The sequence below is a fragment of the Lampris incognitus genome, chromosome 6, assembly GCF_029633865.1.
Source record: "Lampris incognitus isolate fLamInc1 chromosome 6, fLamInc1.hap2, whole genome shotgun sequence".
NCBI classification, from domain to species: domain Eukaryota; kingdom Metazoa; phylum Chordata; class Actinopteri; order Lampriformes; family Lampridae; genus Lampris; species Lampris incognitus.
The window spans coordinates 61,118,186-61,145,222 of NC_079216.1; the positions used below are offsets into that span (position 1 = coordinate 61,118,186).

At 50.1% G+C, this 27,037-nt stretch overlaps 1 protein-coding gene across 1 annotated transcript; it reads right to left on the minus strand.

Moving 5' to 3' along the window:
• Positions 1–27,037, minus strand: otud7a (OTU deubiquitinase 7A). The gene is made up of 11 exons (XM_056282171.1): positions 26,950–27,037; positions 19,494–19,679; positions 19,172–19,390; positions 16,608–16,709; positions 15,482–15,609; positions 14,871–14,983; positions 11,963–12,090; positions 11,706–11,855; positions 2,768–2,882; positions 1,918–2,002; positions 1–1,557 (listed from the first exon to the last, which is right to left on the minus strand). Exons 1-11 carry the CDS (start codon positions 27,032–27,034, stop codon positions 22–24), a joined length of 2,847 nt encoding a protein of 948 aa, XP_056138146.1. The 5' UTR covers positions 27,035–27,037; the 3' UTR covers positions 1–21.

The following is a 27,037-nucleotide window of genomic DNA, read 5'->3' on the forward strand; positions in this document are numbered from 1 at the left end:
TGGTGGAGAGGACAGTGGTGGCTACTCGGGCCTGTGCACCTTGTTCTCTCTCTCCCTGCGTTTGAGCTCCTCTCTGTAACAGTAGGAGCAGTAGTTGTCCGTCTCCGGCCTGCCGTAGAAGGAGCAGTTCTCCCTCGTGCAGCGGCGCTGCTGGAAGGAGTATACGGGCGCCCCGTAACTCCGCCCTTTGGTTTTTTCTTGGCTGAGCCGGCTGTGAGCTGGGGGGTCCTCGTCGGCAAACTCCGGGCGGTCGCGAATGTCTCCCGCATCGAAGCCGTTGGTGTAGGTGTGAGACTTACGCTCGCTGGCCATGTTGTAGGACAGGCTCTCCACGGCGTTTACGGTGCGGACCCCCCCCGACAGCCGCGCGGGGCTGTAACTCTGCGATGACAGCGTGCGATTCTGCTGGGGATAAGTGGCGCATGTCTTTAGGGTGCCCACCGTTGGCTTGTAGGGGTCATCTTGGAAGCCAGAGGACTGAACGTTGACATTTTGTAAGTGGACCACACTGTGCTTCTGGATGGGTGGTGTATGGCTGTAGTGGGCGGACACAGGGGTGGGTCTTTTAGCACCAAAACTGAGGGAGGAGTAAGGGGGGGCGGGAGCTGGGTGGGGGGAATGGTTGGAAACTGGGGGCGGGGTGAGAGGTGGGTCGGAGACAGGGACACGGGGGGCCGCGGGAGTGGGACTGCTCCGGCCCTGTGTCTTGAGGCCCGCCGGGGCTTGTGGGCTGTGGCTGCGGGTCTGGTGGAGCAGGACCGGCGAGCAGCTCTCTGGAGGAGAGCAGTCCGACCTCTCTCCCTGGAAGACACTCTCATGCTCAGGCTTCACGGCAGCTGTCCCGTTGGCAGCGGGGGGCTTCCTCTCCCACTCCTTCCTTCTCTGCTCTTGCTCCTGGTTGAAGCGCTCCTGGGCACTAGTCAGGTAGTAGCTGATCATCTCCTCGTGGAACTGGTGTCGGTTGCTGGTGAGGAGGAGGCCTGCAAAAATGAACTTGCGTTCCCCCTGCATGGCGGCACGCAGGATGTTGAGGCTTAGCTTAACGTCCGTGCTGTATTTCCAGTTGTCCAAGGTCTTGTCTCCGGAGGCTTTCCCCGTGGTGGGGGAGGAGCCGGAGGGTTTGTCTCCATCTATAGGAGATGGGCTAGTGGCCTTCTCAGAAGACGTCGAGCTGACTGACTGGCCCGACTCCTCCTTGCCTCCCTTGGCGACCTTAGACTCCTTCTTTTTCACCTTCTCCCCTCCGTTCTCCCCGGTGCGACCTGAACCCGAGTTGGATTTGCTCATTTTGCCGTGCACAAGGCCACCCAGGCCTCCCATATTCTTCTTTAGTTTGATTCCCAGGGTTTTGCTGAAGCTACCCAACTTGTTGGCCACGGAGTCAGCTCGGTTCTTGTCTTTGTCCTTGTGCTGCTTGTCCTTGTCCTTGCCGGCTTTTCCGGTGTTGACGTTGGAGTTGCTGCTGACAGATTCGCGGTCCGAGTCCATGGACTCGGTTAGGGACTGGACATCCTCACCTGCAGAGGCTGTGGGAGACTCCGGCTGAGCCAAGGGAGCCTAAAGGAGCATCCACACATACGCACACACACACACACATCAAATATTTCTTAATGAATTATTCACACTATTGTAGTAGCAGTACAACATAGAAAATTGCTTTGAGATAATCAAAAGTGCGAGTAACCCATCAGATTCCCAATACAGTTGTGACTGATTCAAAACAGCCACGGATTAAACAGCCTCCTGTTGTTTTCACTTGTGGATGACAGGCGATTTACTGGGAGCATAACAGCATTCTGACATCAGCGACAAAACTTGGCCGATAGCCCTTCAAAAACTCAACACCACCCGGTATCGAGTGTCCAAACCGAGGTAAACCATCAAAAACGTGACCCATATGTGGCAACGAAGCCTTACCCTGGTCTCTGATGGAATTCGGATCCATGTCACATTCATATAGCTGTGCAGCAGATTCAGCTTGGCCTCCAGAGAGAAACTGAGACTGCGGAGCAGATATGCATCACAGGTTAAAACCCGGCGATGTTATCACCCTCCTACAGAGTACACTCGTACAAATGTTTTAAACAAATCTTTGCGGTATACTGGACGCTGGCCCTCTGTACAGCACTGTTCGGTTGTTTAGTGCACTCATTCATTGGGAGTATAAAGGCAAATAAGCATTATTCCAGAATAATCTACTGCATAATCTGCAATACATGGCTGCATTCATTTGAATGGGTTTTGTGAGTTCTATCGCACAGAACCTCTCAAAACCATCCGTGTAATTTATTCGGGGTAAAGTGACGAGGTAAGCGTTTATTTGTAACTACAATAATTATATATACACACGTCTATGTACAGTTTTTGTTCAAAATGTGACATATCTGAAACGGTCACAACCCACCCTGGTTCAGGATAAGCTTACCACCTGACTGGCTGGAATGTGAAACAGAAAACCTCCACATAAATTCATAAAAGAGACCGGTCCGACGGGAGGCACTGTGCTTCACAGAACCCATTCCTGGAAAACCCTACAGATGACTGACACGTCTCGCAATTTGTTCTCTGCTACCTCTGTGAAGTGACCTGGCCCCTGAGGCCCGAGATCATAGAGAATCCTTCACACGGTAGGTAAGAACTTCTACACACCGGGCCGCCCCTGGGAGCCCCGCAGCCTAACACTCCGACACTTTCTGGGGCTGCTTCGGAAGATGCAGCCTCCATCTCTGCGTTGAAAAGCATCTGTTCCCATCTGTGCACGACTTACTCTGCCAGCTTGGCGTTGTCATTGTCGTCCCTTCCCCATTCCCAGTCCCTCCCAGGGTCCACTGCAAAATGGAGGGCCAGCAGCTTGTGCTCGGAGTCAGTCAGAGGGATAACAGCTGGAGAAGAAAAGATAAGCATTTTTCTTAACGGTATTGTCTCAGGATGAAATTGGGATATTGTCCTACCGTGAGACCCAATTTTGAGGTCTAAATGAATGATGGCAAGAATCTATTATCAGTTTATCGGTTTCTTTCCGCGGGCTGTCATTCAAATGAACGCTTAACACTGTCAAATAAATCCAGCCATTTTGTATATACTATACATATACTGGTACGCTCTGGCCTGTCCATCTACCTCAGGCATGTTTTTAAGTGACCTGCTAACATCTATCTCAGCATCTCTGATATATTCTCTGCACCTTATCACCTCTTATTTCAGCTGTACAAGTCAGTCCTTGTGTATATATCTGCAGATTGTTGTGTTGCCGTGTTGTTATTCCATGTTAAGTACACCGAGAGAGCCACGAAACCGGAGTCCAATTCCATGTAGTGCAAACCTACATGGCCAATAAACATGATTCTGATTACCTAAAATTCCTCACAAAATAAGGTCTGAAATATTTGAAATGCCTGAAATAATTCGGAGTATCACTTGAAAACTAACCTTGGTGTGACGTCACACGCTTCACCGAACAGTCCCATGTGATGAACCTCAGCTGGATTCTTAAATATGGTATGTTTGAATATAATGTAAGGAGATATTGTGATGTATATTGTGTAAAATGCCCTATGACTGATGATTTCCATATCACCCAGCATTAAACGTGCAGCATTTTTAACCGCTGGAGAATGCAGCACCCTGGCCCATTCTTTGCAGGACTTCAACGATTTGGCAGCGCAAGTCGAACTTTAAAGACCCACCAGAAAGAAAATGCAATATACTGCACTTCCCCGACGTCTATATGCTAATTAAAATCAGCCTTCGATATGGATGCTTTCTATTCATCTTCATTTTTCCGCCATGATGAGAGCGTCGCCGCTGCTCGCTCTCGGGACACCGGTGTTCCACAGAGTTTAGTTTCGGGAGGGGCTTCATTCAGCCCTCGGCTGCTAAATCCTATAATTTGGTTTCATTACAGACCCGGACCCTCTTCTGGTTCACCGGCGCTACTGTATTAGCGTGAGCCCTTCCAATCTTTTTTCTTGTTTTAAATGCATGCCCTCTGTACAAAATGAGAGGGCGTTGTAACGCACCGTACATACAAGGGCCCAGTAAGGGCTCAGCCAGCTACGGTGCGGACGGAGCGTTTCTAGAAGCACAAGTGGTTGCTTGGCGTGACAATACGCTTCTCTGTGATTCACCGGGGAACCTTTTGGCTCTCGCTCTCGCTACTGATCCGGGCCATACGTGACATTCTGTGCCAGTAACGCTGTGCACAGCAACAGCGGTGCAGCGTATTAGCAGGGGCGGTGCAGTATTTCTTCTTCGTCTTCCACAGATAGGATCTGCTTCTCACAAGCAGGAAGAGCGTTTCAACACCAAACGCTAAACACTGAACATAAAAACAGACACCCACCTGGGCTTCCTCTTGTGGGAAGTGAGTGTGTGTGTGTGTGTGTGAGAGAGAGTGAGAGAGAGAGAGAGAGAGAGAGAGAGAGAGAGAGAGAGAGAGAGAGAGAGAGAGGGAGAGAGAGAGAGAGAGAGAGAGAGGAGGACTGCTGGCTCCCTCTGGCCCACCTGACAGCTCTCCTCAGGCTGCCTGGCGTGGGGGCTGCTGTCCTCATGACAGCAGAGAGAGATACAGGCTGTTCAGGCCCGGGACATTCCAGCCCTCACTGTCAGTCCCAGATGGAACATACTATCTCCGCCCTGCCTCATCAATCCTTTGACTGCCAATAGCCCGCTCTGCAGGCTTCAGAGAGAGAGACACGCCGACACTAACGCGCCCCCTACAACCAGCTGACGCAACTGCAAGGCAAACCCCTCCCGCTATTTTTCCTCCGTCTTCGCGTGCGACGTGTGCATTACATGGATACGAGTGCAAGTGCAAATGAGTTTGATGACACAGCGCAGTGACGCCTAACCGAACAGGTCCAGCCACACCCCGACTAGTTTGCCCTCCCCGCTTGATACAATCACCTGGCTCTGTTTGACTCCACGAGACACCGGGTAAACACATTCCCTGCCTTCAGCAGAGCAAATATATCTCTAATTGCATCACTGTCTAGAAATCTGTAACTGGATCTCGCCGCTGCCTTTGGGGGGGGGGGTCATGCTTGCAAATTAAAATGCACTTTACACCAACGGTATAAAAAAGCTCTCGCTGGCACTACTTCGCCGCGGCCGTTCCAGCGAATCGGCCCGGGGCTGCCAAAAGAGACACGGAGACATCGGCCTCCGCTGGCAAGGCGAAGGAAGGGAAAAAAGAAAAAAGGGCCGAAGTCTCTCTAAAGAAACGTTGCTCAGAACGGTTTGCACGAGCACACGGACAGACACACACAATGCACTGAACCAGCCCCGACTCCGTTCCCACTCAGGTCATGCCGCGGGCAGCGGGGGTCACCGGGGTCATGTTCTAGCTCCCACGATGCAGCTGTCCCCCCCCCTCCCCCTCCCTCCCCCCCTCTCGTGCAACCGTTTCCAAAGCGCTGTGTATGCTGTTGTTCCCATTTGGACCCGGTCCACGTTCAGAGCCGAGCACTGCCAGTTGAGCTTTAAAGAAGTGAACTGTGCGGTGATCTATTTACTATCCTTTTTTGGCAGGCGGGATCAGTTGTCCTCGAATGACCATTTTCACATCGAGGTTTTGCGCCGATGACATCATGGCCCTCCGTGGAATGTGAGCCGTGCACTCAGCGAAATAGCCGTTAGCCGCTTCGAGCCCTGACCAGCATGCATCTTTGATTTAGAGGGATGCAGACACGGGCGGCGGGCGGCGGAGGGGGGGGGGCTTGGGTGTAGCCTGGCCACTCAGGAAACAGCTGTGGAAAATAAGGTGGTTAACACTTCTGCTGCTGAGTATTGACTCATAATGGCCTGACAGAAGGTTAAAAGGGTCAAGTTCTTCGCCATTTTGTTTCTCCGCTGACGGTACCCCGACCCGATCTTTCGGTCCGCCGGTGCCTTATTTCATGCAAGCTGGTGAAAAACCAAGCACGGGCTCTGCTAAGTTGCCTTTCTTTGGAGGGGGAGGGGGGGAAAGACACCTATTGCAGCCTTTATGCTCAAAAACAACACCGAGGCAGTATTTCCTGTGCGTCGCTACGCAAGAACAATTTGTGCTCCTTGGAAAATAGACAAATTTGAATTCCTGACTTTGACCGCTCTGCACAGCTGCAAAATGTAAAGGATCCAACTCACCACAGTAAACAGCAGTCACGCATATAAACAAGGCTGAGTATTTGCCGCAAATATTTTCACTGCGGAGGCATGGTTGCCATTACAAGAGCATCTCGGTTTGATTAACAAATAAAACAACCAAAAAATAACGTTTTAATACCCGATATCTTGATGTCATTATGTTGACAGGGTGGCGAAGCGAGGAACTGGAGGTCTTTAATAGTGGCAACTCCCGGTCCGGAGCGAAGACGGCTATACCGCACTGTTGCGTAGGTGGTCTTTGTGTAAAAGACGGCCATTCACCCTAGTTGGGAGGCTCGACGAGGGGATGCCAAAGAAAACCTGGGTGTCTTTTGATACTAGGAGGCGAGATCGAAATAGCTCTGGAGTTTTCCAAGGCCGCCCCACTCACACGTCGCTCAACCGCAAGAGTAAAAACAAGCCGATATAAGGCAAGGGGGGTGGGGGGGTGGGGGGGTGTCTGCTGAGGAGCTGGTCTCTATCAGGAAGTTGGTGAGCGGAAGCTCGCTGACTGAAAACACGCCCGAGTACGGTGCTTTCTCGCTCACCTGACGACGTGACTCACACACAATATACCCAACTGCTCTTTGGGGGGAAAAACGGCGTGCAGAAGTTAAAAGAAAAACAAAACAAAATTTGACTTAAAAAAAAAGAAGAAGGATTTAGCGCTTGCACGACACCCCCCCCCCCTCTCTCTCCCTCACTAGTTCTACCACCAGCTAACCACCATCATCAAAGCAGCCTCAGCAGTTGTGCAAGCGGGCCAAAAAAGGGGCAGTGGCGTGATGTGTCAGGGTGATTTAGACTCAGGTTACTGGGAGGGACTCTACTGTAATCTTCCTTTGACAGAGCTGAAGAAAGAGGCAGTATTCTAGCCCCGGTCCCTGGCACCTGAACACACACACACACACACACACACACACACACACACACACACACACACACACACACACACACACCGGCAACAACTACTCCAATGCTCAATTTGCTGGCTTGGGGAAATTGAGAGAACCCCCCACCACCCCCCACCCCCCACCACCACCACCACCTGAGATACCCACACAGTGGACAGGCTGTGAAAGAGCTCTGTCTTCTCTTGTGCACAGAGGAAGAAAGGGTTGGCTTGGTTTGGGGCCCCCGCATCCCTGGGCCTTGCCCATATGTGGCGATGTGGCGAGGGCTTAGGGGGCGGCTGGGGCTACTCTGCCCTAATTGGCAGTGGCAGTTCAAGCTTGTCTGTCTGTCTGTCTGTCTGACCCTCTGTTATTCTGTCTGTCTGTCTGTCTGTCTGTCTGTCTGTCTGTCTGTCTGTCTGTCTGTCTGTCTGTCTGTCTGTCTGTCTGTCTGTCTGTCTGTCTGTCTGTCTCGCACCTGTTCACAGGGCACGGCAAACCTTCATCCTCGGAGCCCGGCGAACCAAACAGCACCCAGGTTATTATGAAAAGGCCGCACGCCGTCCAAAACACAGAAGTAACACGCCGAGCGCACCAGGCAGAAACCTGCACCTCTGACCTGCAGGTTAGCAACGGCACATGTTGGCTGTGTGAGAACGGTCACCGTATTGCATAGAAACCCGCACTGACCGAAGCATACGTCACACCCTGGAGGCTGACGTCAGACAACTTATTAATAAGGAGAAAAAAAAATCTGAGCACAGGAAAGCTCTCACCCGTTGGCATGAAAAGGCTGAGTGCTGTTATCTAGTCAGTGCTTATAACATGAGCTATTGCGGGGTGGGGTTTTTTTTGGGCATAGGCACCATCTGCTGGACACTGGCGGGATTTCCTGAACCCCCCCTCCCCTCCCCTCCCCTCCCCTGTATGAAAAGTGTAATAAAGGAGGGCGCTCTCCACAGCTCTGGGTTCAGGAGGACCTTCGCTTTGATGTGCTGCTGGTTTTATGGAGAATGACTCCGGGGAGTAAATGGTAGGTTGGTAATCGTGTCTGCCTGCTAGTCTGCTGCGCTCCTGAGAGCGGCTCTTCTTGTGGTTACGCCATGCCCTAATGACTAGGTTGGCTGTCTATGGGCCAGGAATAGGGCCTTACACAGACAAACACACCAAGGAAAGAAAGCAAAGGAAAGAGAGATGAGGAGGGAGGGGAGAGGAGGGGGGAAAGAGAGAGAGCAATGGAGAGACAAAGAGAAATATAAATGGCCAGCTGCCCACCCAAATGACGAGTCTGTTCCACCCACGGAGGCGGATAGAGAGGAGCGCTGTGACTACCGAGACGGGTTGTCAAGGAGATCCACGCCGTTTGTTGGTCAAAGGAAGTCTTTGTGATGATTACCCCAACCTGGAGTGTGAGCAAGGCGTCCCCGATGAAAACGTTAAGAGGAGGCAAAACCCTCGACGAAGCTCACGCGGCGCTGGGGGGAAACCGACACGTCCTCCGAGGCGACTTATCGAGTATCTCAAAAGATGCTCTGCAGCGGATGGGATTCAACGGGTCAAGATGTACAATAAAACAATAAGATGCACTTCTACCGGCATTTCAACTGAATGAACTGATTTCACGCAACGATGGTTTCACCACACCTAGCCAGACTGTACGGGTGTGTCTATTTTATTTTTACTTTATCTGACCCCTCGCCTCTTCCCTTAAAGGTACACCGTTCTCTTAGGTGAATGTCTTTCGTTATATAGATGTGGGTCACCACACTTTTGACCTGCCGGACGAGCTGATGGCGAGTCCTGGAGAGGAACACGGGTGTCATGTAAACACGGCGTATTTACACATAATATATGGCAACGGTTAAATTTGTAAAAATGCGGATATGGATGCACAACCTGATCACGGGAAGCAAGCGCTAACTTCCCAATGCATAAACTTGTGGGGAGGTTTTATTGTGGTAATAAAAGTGAGGGGAGAGAGGAAGAAATATGCAGCTGATACGGGCTGGCGGCCCACGTCATCTAACCTTATATTAACTACACAACCTTTTAGGTGTCGGTGGTTCTGTGCCGATGCTTGCCCCGTAAATGAAAAGAGCATTGGTTGCCATTTTGCTAGTCAAAGCTAGCTTGCTGCAAAGTGAGTGTAGGTTTCTTATGATATGTTGCTCATTATCATGACAGCTCACTGAAAAAAATAAAAATAAAATAAAATTGCATCACGTTTCAGCTTCACATACTTGGCAAATTCTGGGTAGAAAAATAAAGACGGCATTCGCTATGCTCTGGAAATGGCGCACAGCTAATGTAATGCATAGGAACGCAGTATCTGCTTGGTGATGTGTAGTAGTGTTTGGTGGTAGGATGGTGATTTGTGCAAACTCACTTCGGAGGGCAGGGTGACAACAATTGACAACAGCCATGCACGAGTTTGCTGCACTTTTTTTTTTTGGTTGAACAAACTGGCTTGTGTTTGACTAAATTGCATATTATAAACAACTTGCTACAAGTATGCCAAGCGACAAGCGCTGAAGCTAACTGCAAAATTTGAGAGCTTAAGAGAGACGTAAACACAACCCTGGAAAACATCTCACATCAGTCCACGCTTTCCACCATATCATCCTGCACCGATAACTTCAACAGAAAATAAAGCTGACTAAATGTTCACTGTGATGGATTACGTCTCTCAAGCAAGTACCAAGTCTCTGCGAGTTAATTTTGGTACCACATTGAAATGAATGGAGACCAGTGGCTGCATGGAAGGTAGAAAAGCACATTCAAAAAAAATCTAAAACACTACAGCACACTTTGTAAAATGGTCAGGAGTGAAGTAATGCATTGGCCTTTATGATGTGTAGTAAATGGGCTTACGCGTGCAAAAACAACGCTATGGTCCTTTAACTATAGATAGCTGGGAAATGGTATTTTACACTGGAACGGACATTTGAAGTAAATGGTGACCGCATTAAAAACAACTAGATGCCTACTACAGCGTGCCAGATTTGCCTCAAAATTTCAGACGGAGTGATGGTATTAACACATCCAATCTTGTGCTAGTTAGTAAATGTACAGAGGGAAGGTCCATCCACTCTCTCTCTCTCTCTTTCACTGTGGGTGACTCCCTGATCCCTGCTGTCTTCTTGCCTGCTTTAATAATGGATCACAGATAATTAGACTGCTATCTCATGCATTATTCACTCTGGGCAGGACAGACAGACTGGTCTCCCTCTCACTTGTGATCAGCCCAGTAAGCTGAAATCGCTACTTCACTGTACTGCCCTCTGGGTGCAGGTATTGCCCTCTGGGTGCAGGTACGGGCACTTCACTGTACTGCCCTTTGGCTGCAGGTACTGCCCCCTGGGTGCAGGTACAGGCCTCTGGGTGCAGGTACGGGCACTTCACTGTACTGCCCTCTAGGTGCAGGTACAGGCCTCTGGGTGCAGGTACGGGCACTTCACTGTACTCCCCTTTGGGTGCAGGTACTGCCCCCTGGGTGCAGGTACAGGCCTCTGGGTGCAGGTACAGGGCACTTCACTAGACTGCCCTCTGGGTGCAGGTATTGCCCTCTGGGTGCAGGTACGGGCACTTCACTGTACTGCCCTTTGGCTGCAGGTACTGCCCCCTGGGTGCAGGTACAGGCCTCTGGGTGCAGGTACGGGCACTTCACTGTACTGCCCTCTGGGTGCAGGTACAGGCCTCTGGGTGCAGGTACAGGGCACTTCACTAGGCTGCCCTCTGGGTGCAGGTACAGGCCTCTGGGTGCAAGTACGGGCACTTCACTGTACTGCCGTTTGGGTGCAGGTACTGCCCCCTGGGTGCAGGTACGGGCACTTCACTGTACTGCCCTTTGGGTGCAGGTACGGGCACTTCACTGTACTGCCGTTTGGGTGCGGATACTGCCCCCTGGGTGCAGGTACAGGCCTCTGGGTGCAGGTACGGGGCACGTCACTATACTGCCCCTTGGGTGCAGGTACTGCCGCCTGGGTGCAGGTACAGGCACTTCACTGTACTGCCCTCTGGGTGCAGGGACTGCCCCCTGGGTGCAGGTACGGGCACTTCACTGTACTGCCCTTTGGGTGCGGATACTGCCCCCTAGGTGCAGGTATAGGCCTCTGGGTGCAGGTACGGGGCACGTCACTATATTGACATTTGGGTGCAGGTACTGCCGCCTGGGTGCAGGTACAGGCACTTCACTGTACTGCCCTCTGGGTGCAGGTACAGGCCTCTAGGTGCAGGTACGAGGCACTTCACTATACTGCCCTCTGGGTGCAGGTACAGGTCTCCGAGGTGCAGAAGGGCTCACTTTGGCAAAAGCCTGGTACCCACAGCCATAAACGGGGTGACTCGTTGAGGGAACTACGAGTCTTGTTTTCATGTTGTTGTGCCTGCCGCTGTTGTGTTGTACTTCATGCATTATTACCGTCTATCATTGTTGTGTGATGATGTGCGTTAAGTGTAATGTTGATTCTCCCTGTGATAACGAACTAACTGAAAGCACAGGGCAGAACTGCCTGTTAATTGCCCATCGCAAATGACATTTTGGACACTCAAGAGAGAAGCCACCGGGGAAATGGGAAATCGTTTCCCGGGAGTTTGGTGAGGCTCTCCACCGACTTTCCCCACCAAGTCTGTGTGTGTGTGAGACTGGTGTGAACTCTGTCTTGCTACGAAGGGCAGTTGGATTACCTTGCTCGCGCTGCTGGTCTCTCTGCTCCATGGAAACCAGGGCAGAGAAGTGAGCCTGGTCATAAGCCAACACCAGGGGGGAGCAGTGGCAGCGGCTGGGGGGCACCTCCAGAGGCAGATACAGTCCTCCAAACGGTATAGGAGCAAACGCTGAAATGTGGGCAGAACATGTTTACCATAATATCACATCTGTAAATGGTACCCCGTGTTGAGTTCACACAGATGAGTTGGGGGGGGTGGGGGGGGTTGCAGACTACCTTCTCCTCCCGAGTCTCTCAGCATCGTGTCAGCCACCACTACAATCGGCCTGCGCAGCACATGAGCCAGCACGAACACGTGGAACTCCTCCAGACTCTCATAGACGGGGTCCTCCGAGTTATCCACCCTGCAGAGCGAAGACACACAACACCGCTGTAAGGCTAGGACACACACCAGTAGTACAAAGACTGAGTCCATACACTGTTATTAGCTTCCATTAATGATGTTTTTTAATCTCATAATAGGTACGCATTGAGGTCCATGCTCTCCGTCAGACATTGAAAGAAAAAAAGCAAAAGTGTCTTAGTAAGGCGTTGGGCCACCACGAGCATCCAGAACAGCTTCAGTGCTCCTTGTCATAGAGTCTACAAGTCTCTGACCTCTGCTGGAGGGATGGACACCATTCTTTCAAGATAGTCCCTCATTTGGTGTTATGACGATGGCGGTGGAGGGCGCCGTCTACCACATCGGTCCAAAATCTCCCATAGGTGTTAGACTGGGTTGAGATCTGGTGACTGTGAAGGCCATCGCACATAATTTACCTCACCGTCATACTCATCAAACCGTCCAGTGGCCCCTCGTGCCCTGTGGATGGGGGGCATTGTCATCCTGGAGGAGACCGCTCCCATCAGGGTAGACATGTCTCATCATAAGTTAAAGGGGATCCCTCAGAATAAGTTTGTAGTGATTTGCTGTGATCCTTCCCTCTAAGGGGAACAAGCGGACCCAAACCAGGCCAGGAAAATACCCCCACAGCATAACGGAGTCCCCGGACCCCCCTCACTGTAGGGGTCAAGCATTCAGGTTTTCTCTTCAATTTGACACCCGTCCAGATATATGCATTATTTATTCATATATACACAAAGTACAAACATACATATACAAAAGTACAACAGAAATATGTACAAAAATAAGTATGACTAAAACACTGAGTAAAATAACCATCATACTGACACAGAGGAGGGATTAAACGTGAAGGCCGGCGGTGACGGGTGAGACCCCAAACTTCATCATCTTCAGCTTGACTGATACTCCCGTATCAGTCAAGCTGGTGTTATGTAATCTGACCAACTCGGATCTGCTCCGAGCACTTCCTCTCGGGCCGTTTTAACGATGAAGGCTGCGACGGGCCTCGCCCTTACTGTTCGCATATGCGCGTGGACTGACATGAAGACAAGACCGACCGACCGACCGACACGCAGCGGAGGAGAAAGAGCGAGAGAAAAGTCCCGGGCAAGCAACCATCTGGGGAGCAGGGGATGTGAGACAATTAAGTTGTCAGCTACACAAACAGTCACGCTGCCAAATTGCCTCTAATGAAGAGCCTCTTAATAGGAGAATCCCACTCATCCTGTTTATAGGCTCATCTCACACTAGGACCATTAAACATCCCTAACCTGATTACTGCATTACAGCCGAACCCGGCGAGAGGTTAAATCCACCCGGCTAAACGAGCAAATTATACCCTTTAATGAGATGGCGTCCGTGATGGAGACGGCAGACGCTCTTTGAAGAAACGCCTCGCGTCGCTTCGACATCGCTTTACTTGGGCGTGTGGAATTAGGACGGGGCGGCGAGAAATGCACTGGTGAGCTTTGGCGGTCGACGGTTAGAAGACCCAGAGGAGCGGCGATACCCAGTCAGAAACAAGAACCATCTGGTGTTCAAATCAGGCTTCAGGCCCGTTGGAGGCACTGCTTTAATCCGTTTTCCTCAGCGCCCGGTCAGCTCAGACAGACCAAGATTCTTCACCGTCTCACTTGAGAGAGTTGATGCTGCCGCAGCCTCAACCGAATGTCAAAACACGAGTTCATCCTGTCACTTCCATGCATACCCAGATACACATTTCATATATAGGCCTCCACACGGCTGGGACGCGGTTACTCGGGTACCACCGCCACATGTGACGTAGAAATGTGCATGACATTTAATGAGACACGGGTGCTTCTCGGTTCATTATTTCACCATCAGACGAGTCGGTCGTCACCGTGTCTTGGTGTGTGTGTGTGTGTGTGTGTGTGTGTGAGTGAGAGAGAGAGGGAGAGTGTGCATCGGTGCAGCACGTCTGTCTTAGTGGAAAAAGGAAACCGTAAAAACCAAAACGGTTTTTGTGTGGGAGGAGGAAACCGGAGCTAGCCATCAACCAAGCTGCATCTCTGGCCTCAGATAAACCCACTCGCATGCAGCGGAGCAGCGAACAAACGAAACTGCGTGTAACGGCCCAGGCAGGCCCAGTGATAAGTGGCCCTTACTTCCCCCCCCCCCCCCCGGCTACAAGCAACGCTACTGATCACCAGTAGATGGCAGAGTATCCCACCTGAACTTAAAATCACTTTTTTATTATTTATTTTTTTTTGGAGGAATTAAGGAGGAATTTTGGAGGAATTAAGGGGGGGAAAATAAATCAAAGGTTTTTTTTTTGTTTTTTTGCACAAATCCAACTCAGTGGAAAAGTTTTTCTTCATTATTTTAATTGCCCTCTGTGGGGTTAACACACACTGGCCTATAATGAACGCTAATGCAGGCAGTGAAACAGGCTGATGCTGTGGGGTGAGAGGGTGACCAGGCATCCAGTTTTGAGGGCATGGATCTCACGGCGACACTCGGGGGGGACCATCCTCTCGCCCCCTCATTCGCCAGAGAAAAGTGCATCAGCAACCCTCTCTAGGCTCTCTCCATCTTTACGATAACCGCTTGGAGGGTGCTGTGGATTTCGCCCCGTGCCGGGTCTGTTTCGCCTTGCTTTACCACTTGCAACTTTCACTACCAAGTAAACCCCGCTTGGTTCTGCTTGGGGTGGGGTAGCGAGAGCCGCTCCCCTGAAGAGGAGTCGGACGAGAGAGGGTAAAGCCGGCAGCCTCGGTGGCTTTAACGCGGCCATCGGAGTGTGGGATTTGAACGCCTTACCCTCCGCTGGTGTTGCCGTTCTTGCTGAGGTGAGTGCGTGGTTCACTGGAGGCCAACTTGAGCAATTCACTCCATTCCTTCTCCCACTCCTCCTCAGTGTACACCAGCCCCGACTACACACACACACACACACACGCACACACACACACACACACACACAGAAATGGAAACTCTGATGAACTCTGTCGAGCACGTGCTCAAGCTCACCCACATAATGCCTGCTATTATTCCACTTGCACACTTTCCTCCATATCTACAAGGCTGTTTTTCCTGCAGCTCTGCACGCCCACAAGTGTAGGCCCTTTGTAAACATGAGCCGCCGGGCTGCTTCTCTGCCTGACCTACGGTTAGCAGGAACATGTTTTAACAGACTGCAAGATACCTTAATCTATGGAGAGCGAGACGATGTCAAGGATTCGACAGTAGTACCTCCACCTTTAATATAGCAGGCAAAGAAATGGGGGGGGGGTGAAGAAGCGAAGATCCTGGGGAGCTAAAAAAGAAATCAACGCTCGCTACCATGCAGTTAGGAGAGGACGGCGACGCCACCCAACACGATGTGCCATTAACGAATGGGTGAAAGGGAAAGCATGGATGGGTGCTCTCCTTACCTCCTTGTTCTGCTGGGTCTGCTGCCATCTCCACCTCCTCTTTAGAGCCGCTCTCTCGGTGCCGCTCTTCATCATGATGTAGAGCGACTTCCTCAGCATCAGGTCTCTGTCGTGGAAGCCCCACATGCCTGTTCAACATGGACACGCAAGCATTACTTTACATTGCGACCGAAGGCGGACGGCACCGAAGTGGCTTGATGGCGACATGGCACTCGCGGACATGCCGGAGGCGTTAACACACCGGCCAGAAGCAAGCAAAAGGTGAAAGCGAGTGGTGATTTATCATTCTGGACACATCTCAAAAAGCTTTGCGTCACTCCGTGACAAGACCTTCATTACTCTGCCAATACAGATTTTACATTTATTATGCCAAATATGGTATATACCCAAAAGCACATCCCCTGATACAGCACCCCCCCCCCTTTTTTTCTCCCAATTTACTTGGCCAATTACCCCACTCTTCCGAGCCATCCCGGTCACTGCTCCACCCCCCTCTGCTGATCCGGAGAGGGCTGCAGACTACCACATGCCTCCTCCCATACATGTGGAGTCGCCAGCCGCTTCTGTTCACCTGAAAGTGAGGAGTTTCGCCAGGGGGACGTAGCATGTGGGAGGATCACGCTACCCCCCCTCCCCAGTTCCCCCTCCCCCCTAAACAGGCGCCCCAACCGACCAGAGGAGGCGTTAGTGCAGCGACCGGGACACGTACCCACATCCGGCTCCCCACCCGTAGACACGGCCAATTGTGTCTGTAGGGACGCCCGACCAAGCCGGCGGTAACGTGGGGGGCTGCCACAGCACTTCTCGCCCAGCCAGTCGACCATCTTCCTCACCATGGGATAGACCATCAGCCTGGAGCCCTGCAGCTGACAGCCTCCTGTCCTTTCGAGGGCATTTATCTCCCCGCTCCCACCCTCCCTTCCAACGGTCTCTCACACCATCAATCTCCCTCTTCCCTCCCCATTCAGCAGCTGTGGCATTGTTCATCACAGCTGTGCAACTGACATCGCAGAGCGGTTACAGGTCAAGCTGACTCTTATTTAGCTGTCTTTTGTGTCCTCTCAAGAGTCGTTAGCATACACCGACTATAGCTGTAATATGTGCTGTATAAAAGTGAGTCAGTCACCCAGAGAAGCAGCATGCAACAGGCAGTTCCCGTCCCCGGTGGTGGCCAGGGGGAGCAACTTCTTACAGCTGGCACACATGGTGGACCACCAGTTCAGACGACCTACAGACAGAAAAACGGACGTGAGGAAATCTTGAAGGGACAATGCCGAGGTGATCAAAAACATGTGTGCAACCTGAAAATGCACTCCCAGTGTCAGCTACCGGGGGGTCAATGTCAAAAAAAAAAAAAGATTGGCTCCTGAACAAGTAAAGGTAAGGGGTAAACACAACGACTTCAATACAGAAGCCTATGGGATGAATTTTCGCCGACTGACGATGAATGTGCCCAAACGTCTCCATCTACCGCCATCACAGCACGTGCCATCAAAAAGTCCATCGACAGCAATTAGCCAGCCTCTCAACTCGAATAACCTGATACCGTGAGCAGTGACCCGCACGCTCACACCCACCTTTACATACATTGCAAATCTTCCCAAACGAGTCAAAAAACCGCAAACGCCTCCCTCCCCCATAAACCTCCTACGGAGTCTCTATTCTCTCCTCTCCTGTGCCTGCCTCCGTCTCTACCCTCCTGCAACTGTGTCCCTAGGGGAAAGAGGGCTGCCTCACAGCCATAAGCACTCAGTGGTGCTGTACTACACACAGCCTTGCTGCTCCGGGGCTGGAGGTGATGCCAGTGCATCATTTATTCAAACAGCCGGGGCGCTCGACGATTTGCCCCTCGGTGCAGATGTGCTCGAGATGCTCGTTTCTTTACTCTTGTTTTCCTTGACGTTATTCATTAACAGTAAGTCGACGAGAGGAAATCGGCTCTCCTCACAGCGGGACGTTTTAAAGGTCGGATGAGAAATACTGCAGCCTGTGAGCCGCCCACATAACTTGGGGAACATCTGCAAGGCACCTGCGCTGCCACAGTCCAGATACAAGAGGTGACCCTGGACTGGCCCGCCTGCTCTCAGCCCGTGTCAGCGAACTGATGCAAAATGAACTTTGTTGTGTAGTTTTACCTTTTACTTGGACCGCGGCAACGTTTTACAGTTCTGTGCCTTTACATGAAACTGGCAAGAAGTTAAATGCAGATACCATTTTCCATGATGCAAATCCCTCGGTTATCACCTCTCACAGTACTGCATGGCTGCAGGGAGTCATCGCTGTCCCTGTTAAAGCTCAGACAGCGGGAAACCTTCATTTATAACGCCATCTTAGGGGCAGCCTCTCTCTAACTCGTGCATTTACACCCGTGTGCAGCATTTTAACAGTAATGTAAAGGTCGGTATAGTTCATGCGCCCAAAATACTGCTTTCTTAACTATGACAAATTCTGCAAAAGAATTAGATCATAGTGGGTTTTTTTGGTCTTTTTTTAAGATCTCTGCACTCTGCTTGGAAAAAACCCGCAGAATGATTCGAAACTTCCCGAACGAGTTTCTCAAACCGAGTTCAAAGCTTCAGCTTAGAGAAGATGAATCCCTTGGGAATTGAGGATGCTTTGAATTAGTTGTAGAAGATGGTGCTCTGCTCTGCCTGCCTCCCCCTTCTCTCTCTCTCTCTCTCTCTCTCTCTCTCTCTCTCTCTCTCCCGCTCTCCTTGCTTTCTCTTTCTCTCTGACTGGATCTGTCTTGTGGTATCTCTCTCTCTCTTTACGCTCTGTATCTCCCTTCTTCCCTCTCTCACTCTCTCTCTCTCTCCGAGTATATTTTTGTAAAGGTTGACAGTGTCATATTAGTGAACGTTTGGATGCTGTAGGCTAGCTAGTACATGTGCTGTTGAGAAAGCGGGTCTGACCGTATGCATTTAAATGTCAATAGTATTCATGTGGGCCACTGGCACTGCAGATTTATTTCTGTAGTTTGGTACCTTCTCGATGTTGAGGTTTCAAGGTATTTATAGCCATTTTTCTCCTATGAGATGTTTTATGAAATAGGATAAAAAAAGTCAAAAGTCCCCATGTGAATCTCTCTCTCTCTGGAGTTCACCCTTCTTCTCGCTCTCCAGTTCCCCTATTTCGACTCTTGCTAGTATTTCTATTGTCATTTGTTATTTTTGCCACCGCATAGCCAATGTCCTCTCAACAGCAGTGGCGGTTCTAAGGGGGGGCCAGGGGCACCAGTGCCCCCATAATATTAAGCCTGGACACACACACCCCGGCCCCCCTAACTGTGGCGAATATTTTCGCAGATCTACTTAACTGTGAATCAGTGAATCAGAATTTTTTTTTTTTTTACATTTTCATCCCACACTCATTCCCAGAGAGGGGAAACTGTAATTCATGGGCAGTGATAAATAAAATGTACATTAACACTGAATGAGTATTCATGTGTTTATTGGTATATGTCTATCGTTTGTCTTTTGGAGAACCAAACCTATGGGGGTGGTGGTGGTATGTAACAGCTGTGCTTAATATATTTGGTACCCCTAAAATCGCATGTGGCCCAAACCTGCCCCCCCCATTTGAAATTGTCTAGAACCGCCACTGCTCAACAGAGATGCAGGCGACATGGTTAGGACACCGTTGGCCGTCATCTTGCAGTAAATCAGTAGAAGGGGAATCTCCAGTCCTCACCGGCCTGTTCCAGAGCCATCATGGTGGACTGCTCTATCAGGTCCCTCTCTATGAAGCTCCTGAAATCCTCACTATAGACACTGAGGTCCGGTAGCTGGAATGTGTAAATTGGCATCTCGAGAGGGAACTGCTCGCTGGTACACTCATTGGCCACATGGAGCCGTGCCAGGGACATGATGGCAGAGCTGGCATGAGAGATTCCTCGAGACAAGCGCTTCTCTGTTGAGGTTGAAAACGAGAGTCGGGAGGGGGGGGGAATTAGTGGCAAACAGGTAAAGCGAGAGTAATGAATAAGTATAGATTCGGGCGGTCTCTTTGCTACCTTGTGCATTGTCCTCCTGCTTTTGCGTGCACGGCCTTTCGAGCTTACTGACACAAGTGGGAGTCTCTTGAGTCTCTGGCTTCTTGTAGTAGCGGCCTTCGTTGAAGACCTGCGGCAGGTTGGCAGTGTGGACCTGCCTGAGCTGCTCATAGTCACTTAGAGCAGCGCCGAGGTCCCAGTTTTTACCTTCAAAATATAGAAACAAGCAACAAGCGGGGGTTACAACAAATACACAGATGGACAGTGAATTTTGGTATCCGGGATAAACACAATGGTGATGCTTAACAGGAATCCATACAGTTAATATAATATACTAATTTAGTCCCTCAGTTGAACTGAAATATGCTAACTAGTGTTTGGATATTGACCAAAATAATAATAATAAATAAATAAATAAATAAAGATGAAGGTTGTGGGGAGACACAGATCCCAAAGCGGAGTGACAGCTACATCAGGAGACACTAAAATCATGCACGCACACACAGACGCCGCACACACGTCTCTCCTAAGGGTGCCGTCTCCCCCTGTCAGAAATCCCTCCCAGGTTTAGCAGACACAAGAGAAGTCTCAGTCTTATTATAACTCTGTGGGATGCACGCCACAAGATGCAGCACCGACTTTATAAAGACATTCACTACTAGGACAACACAACAACAAAAAAACATCTAGAGGGTAGATGGATTTTTTTTTTGTGCTACCTGCACGTCTGTATATTAACCGACTTCCTGTTTAACAGACCTAGAAATAGTCGTTTTCTCTCCTCCAACCTCCCAGACAGTCTCTGCAGTCTGAAGACAAGACACTGCAGCACACATCGGCGTCACTCATATCAGTCAACAGAAACCCGATTCCTCCTCACGGTTCTCTTCAGTTCCTCAAACACGAGAACATGAGTTAGGGTCCGGCATCACGGCCACTCAGCACTCTAATGCACCTTTCACGGGCCGCTACGTATTAGCACTCATTCAGTGCGGCGCTGAAGCATCCTTTCAGTCTTGTTAAAGCCCATCTTGCCTCTTCATCTGAAATGGCTGGTGTCAGCAAAAGCAACACTGATGTGTTCGTGTGCTCTGCACAATATGTACATCCATTAAGTCCTCCATTTAAAACACAAGAAACTCCACCGAACACCAAGCTGATCCTGGTTTTCTCAGGGATTTTAAGGATTAGGGATTTGGGTTGAACAAATTCCCCATGCCAGCAAGACGATTTCCTCAATAAATTCTTTTAATTACAATGACTGAGTCAATTTTATACAGAAACCCCCCCCCCCCGAATTTGTCGAAATAATAATTGTGACAATTTACCTTGACATAAAATTCATTCAAGAGAAACGGCATTGTAAGACCCACAAGAAACCATATTACTTCCTCAGTTCCCTTCAGCACCAATGAATAGATCCATCCATCCATTATCCGAACCGCTTATCCTGCTCTCAGGGTCGCGGGGATGCTGGAGCCTATCCCAGCGGTCACTGGGCGGCAGGCGGGGAGACACCCTGGACAGGCCGCCAGACTATCACACAGGGCCGACACACACACCCACACACAGGGACAATTTAGTACGGCCGATTCACCTGACCTACATGTCTTTGGACTGTGGGAGGAAACCGGAGCCCCCGGAGGAAACCCACGCAGACACGGGGAGAACATGCAAACTCCACACAGAGGACAAACCGGGACAACCCCCCAAGGTTGGACTACACCGGGGCTCGAACCCTGGACCTTCTTGCTGTGAGGCGACCGCGCAAACCACTGCGCCGCCATGCTGCTACCAATAAATAGATATTTATATATAATATCCACCCTATGTGTGCCTCAATAATGCCAAATGTAATTTCTGTGTTAAGTAAAAACCATCATCCTCAATTCTAAAGCGGTGCCTTGGAAGAACTGTATTTTCACTGGTGGCTAACAGAAACTGACAATAGAGGTCATTATCTAGACCAGAGGTGCACAAAATCTTTCCTATGAAGGGCTAAAATATAACCTGGATGGAGGACCACGGGTCAAGAATAAATGATGCTATGTGTAACTGCATTACATTAAGATGACATCTGATAACTTGCACGGGTTGCGTTCTCTTGTGCTGCAACAAAGCATGTTGCTGAGAATCAAGTGTAGCTAGCAGGTCACTTGCCTACTCCTTCCGGTCCTCACTCCTGCACTTTGAAAAAAATGAGAGAACATTTCTTTTCGTAGTGACCATGGATATTATATTCTTTCAAAACAGCCACTCTGTCTGCAAATGAGACAAACTGCTGCTGAATTTATTTCTGTAAAAAAAAAATAGTCATCTTGCCAGTTTTTTCTAAAATGTTCTTTTATCGGTGTCCCACCGGGTAGAAGTGTTGGAGGCGAGAGTCAGAACTTTGAATGTTGGCACTATGACTGGTAAAGGGAGCGAGCCGGCTGATATGATGGAGAGAAGGACGGTAGGTATACTGTGTGTGCAAGAGACCAGGTGGAAGAGAAGTAAGGCCAGGAGCATCGGAGGTGACTTAAAACTTTTCTACCATGGTGTGAATGGGAGGAGAAATGGGGTAGGGGTAATTCTGGAGGAAGCTTATGTGAAGAGTGTGCTGGAGGTGAAGAGGGTGTCAGACCGAGCGATGAGTATGAAGCCGGAAATCGAAGTTGTGATGATGAATGTTATCAGCGCATATGCCCCACAAGCTGGGTGTGAGATGGAAGAGAAAGAATGATTCTGAGGTGAGGTGGATGAAGTGGTGGAGAGGGTCCCCAAGGAGGAGAGAGAGGCGATTGGAGCGGACTTCAACAGGCATGCTGGTGAAGGGAGCAGAGGTGATGAGGAGGTGATGGGTAAGTATGGTGTCAAGGAGAGGAATGTGGAAGGACAGATGGCGGTGGATTCTGCAAAAAGGATGGAAATGGCTGTGGTGAATACATATTTTAAGAAGAGGGAAGAACACAGGGTGACATAAGAGTGGAGGAAGGTGCAGGAGGCGCGATCTGAAGGGGAGACTGCAAGGTGGTGACAGGGGAGAACGTAGCTAGGTAGCATCGGATGGTGGTCTGTATGGTGACTTTGGAGATCAGGAAGAAAGTGAAGGCAGAGCCAGGGATGGTGGAAGTTGACGAAGGAAGGCTGTTGTGTGGAGTCCAGGGAGGAGTTAAGACAGGCACTGGGTGGTAGTGAAGCCTGAAAATGGAAGTGAGACCAGCTATATTGTGTGGTTTGGAGATGGTGGCACTGATAAAAAGACAGGAGGTGGAGCTGGAGGTGGCAGAGTTGAAGATGCTAACATTTTCACTGGGAGTGATGAAGAAGGACAGGATTAGGAACGAGTATATTAGAGGGACAGCTCAGGTTAGACGGTTTGGAGACAAAGTAAGAGAGGCAAGATTGAGATGGTTTGGACATGTGTGGAGGAGAGATGCTGGGTATATTGAAAGAAGGATGCTGAGTATGGAGCTGCCAGGAGAGCGGAAAAGAGGCAGGCCGGAGAGGAGGCTTATGTATGTGGGGAGGGAGGGCATGCAGGTGGCTGGTGTGACAGAGGAAGACGCAGAGGACAGGAAGAGATGGAAACGGATGATCCGCTGGGGCGACCCCTAACTGGGGCAGCTTACAGAAGAAGTGCTCCACGGCCTTGATCGCTCCATCTTGACTGGCTGACTCAAAGGCAGTGATGTAAGATACACACATAGCGTGTGAGCATTTCCTTAAAAATCTACTACTACTTTCAGCTGCTCCCATTAGGGGGCGCCACAGCGGATCATCCGTTTCCTGCTCTTCCGGTCCTCTGCATCTTCCTCTGTCACACCAGCCACCTGCATTTCTTTAAAAATAATAACATTAAAATACCCTCTCTACTTCAGATGAGCAATATTTCACGATCATCGCTCCCTTCTGTTGTCATGTAAAAATTATATTGAAACAAAATATTAAAAATGGAAAAACAGGGGAGAGAGCGGGAGCGAGAACACCGTAATTCCTCGTAGATAAGATGTATGCAATTGTACAGGGAAGCTTAACAGCACTGTTCTGTACACAAAACTCTGATTATGTACTTTTTAGCTGCACAAAATGTACATTTCATAAGCCACTACAGTTGGGATTTCACAGCATTTTCAAAATAAGAGGAAAATAAGCACGAGCTTGTCAAAAGCCATGGCAGGTCAAAACAAAGGCCACACGGGCCACGCTGGGCAGCTCTGGTCGAGACCAATCTAAGGCTTAGATTTGGTAAACAAGCAAGCCTACGGGGGGGGGCAGTACCAAATGTGCTGTTTTTCACATCTTAAAAGGGGAATTTCACAGATGGTTTTGTGTATGTGCAATCAGTCTTCTTCTTCCAGCGTGTGCCCTGTTTCTCAGGGGTCGCCCCTGCGGACTGTACAGTTCCATCGGTACCATGTGAGGGCACAGCACCAACGGCGGTCGTCGTTAACCCGGGCCTTGACTGATCCGGTATGGTCTTTTCAATCCGCATAATGATTTGGCAAAATTTTACATCGGATGCCTTTCCTGGCACAACCACTAACCCTATGGACGGGGGGCACAGGTGCTGGATGCCATTAGTACTGATGAGTAATGGAGGCGACTGAAGCAAGTAAGTCCTCCCTGTGAGGGAGAACTCGGCACTGTCCTACACGTCGGGCCGGGACTCCGCAGTCGACACCCATCTACAGGCCAGTGGCCACTCTTTCAAGGATGAGGATGTGCACATCCTTGACAGGGGGGGAACGCTGGTTTGAACGGGGAGTCAAGGAGGCCATCTATGTGCAGAGGGAACGACCATCCTTGAACGGGGGGGGGGGGCACTAAGAGTACATCTGTCGCCATCTTACAATGCTGAAACTGCAAACATTTCCTAATAGTACACATGGCCACCGAAACTCTGGTTAATGGTCGCACCCATATATTTGCATATGAAACTGGTCGTTGATTTCGGTTGTTATGCAAACTGTATTGTTCATGAGGGTGGGGACACCTGCAGTCAGTTTAGACTGAAGACGCTATCACGTAGTTGAGTGACGCAACGTGTGTCACTAAACGTCGTCTCGGGATGAACTGATTCCTCCTGTTCTTCTTTCTCTCTGTTAGAGGAGTTTTTTTTTTTAGGGAGTTGTTCCTTATCCGATGAGAGGGTCTAAGGACGGGATGTTGTGTTGCTGTAAAGCCCCGTGAGGCAAATCTGTGATATTGGGCTACACAAATAAAATTGACTTGACTTGACTCCTACAGTCTTTCCCATAGCACCTACCTCCCAGCATGCACTGCTGCACACTGGCTTCTGTATCGTCGTCCATTTAATCCTCTGTGCTAGTGTTATGGGGCGTTATTTCCACCGTCGCAAATGTAGCTTAGTCGAGAGAACGAGTTTTTTGGGGTTTTTTTAACAGCGTCTTTAGAGTAGACTAGAGTACTAGAAACCCTGCTAGGCTGTAGTTTTTCCAGCCGCCAAATGACATCATGATATGTGACTTGGCGGCCGGAAAAAAAACTGTTTAAAAAAAACCTGTTAAACAAAAAAGCTGCTTTTCATGTGCTATCCCTATAGCAGATAGGCAGGGACTACTACTACTACCACCACTTTCAGCTGCTCCCGTTAGGGGGCGCCACAGCGGGTCATCCGTTTCCATTTCTTCCCCGTCTTCTGCATCTTCCTCTGTCACACCAGCCACCTGCACGTCCTCCCTCGCCGACATCCATAAACCTCCTCTTTGGCCTTCCTCTTTTCCTCCCCCCTGGCAGCTCCATATTCAGCAGATAGACACGAGACGAGGTTGAAAATAGGTGATTTTTCCCTTCAAGGCTCGTCTTTCCACACCGCCACCCGCAGCAGACACGGGGCGACTGGCTGACACTGGCCTGGCAGACCAGCACCGGAAAGAGGCAACACTGAACAAACAGATCCACCGGGTCAGACGCAGGGCGTCTACTGCACAAAGACACAGAGGAGGTAGCAGGACTAACACACACATGGTTCAACACCACCCCCACCCACGCCTGAACTTTGATGTAACAACACACTTGTGAAAAGCTGATTCATTCGGAGAGACTTCGGAGGTGCGCCCTTTTTCATTTGAGCGAGGAGTCAAGCTGTCGAAGGAAACATTTCACATTCAAATAACACGAAGAGAGCCCGAAATATTTTCACTTCATTTGCAACAGCAACAAATGAAGGAAATTCAGAGGGAACCATTTGCTTTTGGTCAGCGAGGGATTTGCTCGGTGAACAAATGCGGCTAAATTCATGATCTCGACACAGGTAAAAGATAAACCAACGACGGCCCTTTCACAAAATTATTAATAAGGCGCAATTTAATTTTGATGCCTCTGTGTGAGCGATTATAAGCGTATGAGACCATCCGTGACATTAAATATTGCTCTATAATGATTCCACATGCGGCGGCACGGTGGCGCAGTGGGTAGTGCGGTCGCCTCACAGCAAGGAGGTCCAGGGTTCGAGCCCCTTCGTGGGTCGTCCCGGGTCGTCCTCTGTGTGGAGTTTGCATGTTCTCCCCGTGTCTGTGTGGGTTTCCTCCGGGTGATCCGGTTTCCCCCCACGGTCCAGAGACATGTAGGTCAGGTGAATCTGCCGTACTAAATTGTCCCTAGGTATGAATGTGTGTGTGTGTGTGTGGGCCCTGTGAAGGCCTGGCGGCCTGTCCAGGGTGTCTCCCCGCCTGCCGCCCAATGTCTGCTGGACTAGGCTCCAGCATCCCCGCGACCCCGACAGCAGGATAAGCAGTACAGTTTATGGACCGATGGATGGAGTCCACATGCTTGTGTAAGGGTCGGATTCATCACGAAATCTGACGAAACGGTTCACGGCATAGCCACAATTAGCAATCGATTACCTCATCATTGCATAGCTTGCAAACAGCTGTTTTTCCAAACCACCATTGCACCTCTCCCTCTCTCCCTTTTCTCTAAAACAAAAGCACGAGCTTGTTCATGCAAAATACTGTCATGTTTCCTCACAGGGGTGTGCAAAGTCAACAGAAGTCCAAAACTCCCCGTAACCGCTTAAAAAAACCCAACCTTTTGATAGCTGATATTGAAGCCATTTCCACAGACCATGCGGTCGTTTGTTTTGTTTTTTGTTTTTTGCAGTATGTAATTTTGCTCTCCTGTCTTTTCCTGAGCAAATAGGCTTCTGTGTGTAAGCTGTACCAGCGCCAGCAGCACTTCGCTTCTCAATGGGTTCCAGTGAATGGACACAAAGCCTTCCCCGGGAGCACACTCATTAAACCGTCGCAATGGCCTCTAAATCAGCTGCCCGGTTCTGCACTTCTGGCCCCACGCCTCTTCACCTCCCCAATCCTCTATACCTTCTTTTCCTCCCTCTTCCGTCGGCTGCAGCGCAAGCCCAAACACACCATGGAACGAGTCAAAAACATAAATTAATGCCCAAATACTCCCGTAGGAGTCTTTCCATGTGTAATCTCTGGTCCAAGATGCACGGGTAGTAAAAATGTCTTACCTTCCAGCAGGTCTCTAGCCAGACCCGGTTCTGCCCCCGTGGACCGAACAAAGTCTGACAGGACCGCATCCATGTCCAGAGTCATGTG

What these genes read in the sequence shown, in the direction of transcription:
- otud7a (XM_056282171.1), bottom strand. Translation starts at nt 27,034, where the DNA reads ATGACTCTGGACATGGATGCGGTCCTGTCAGACTTTGTTCGGTCCACG. An exon ending in AGACCAGCAGCGCGAGCAAG is followed by an intron (nt 2,883 to 11,705) that starts GTAATCCAACTG and finishes TTTCTTCTCCAG; the next exon opens with CTGTTATCCCTCTGACTGAC. An exon ending in GACAACGCCAAGCTGGCAGA is followed by an intron (nt 2,003 to 2,767) that starts GTAAGTCGTGCA and finishes TCTGCTCCGCAG; the next exon opens with TCTCAGTTTCTCTCTGGAGG.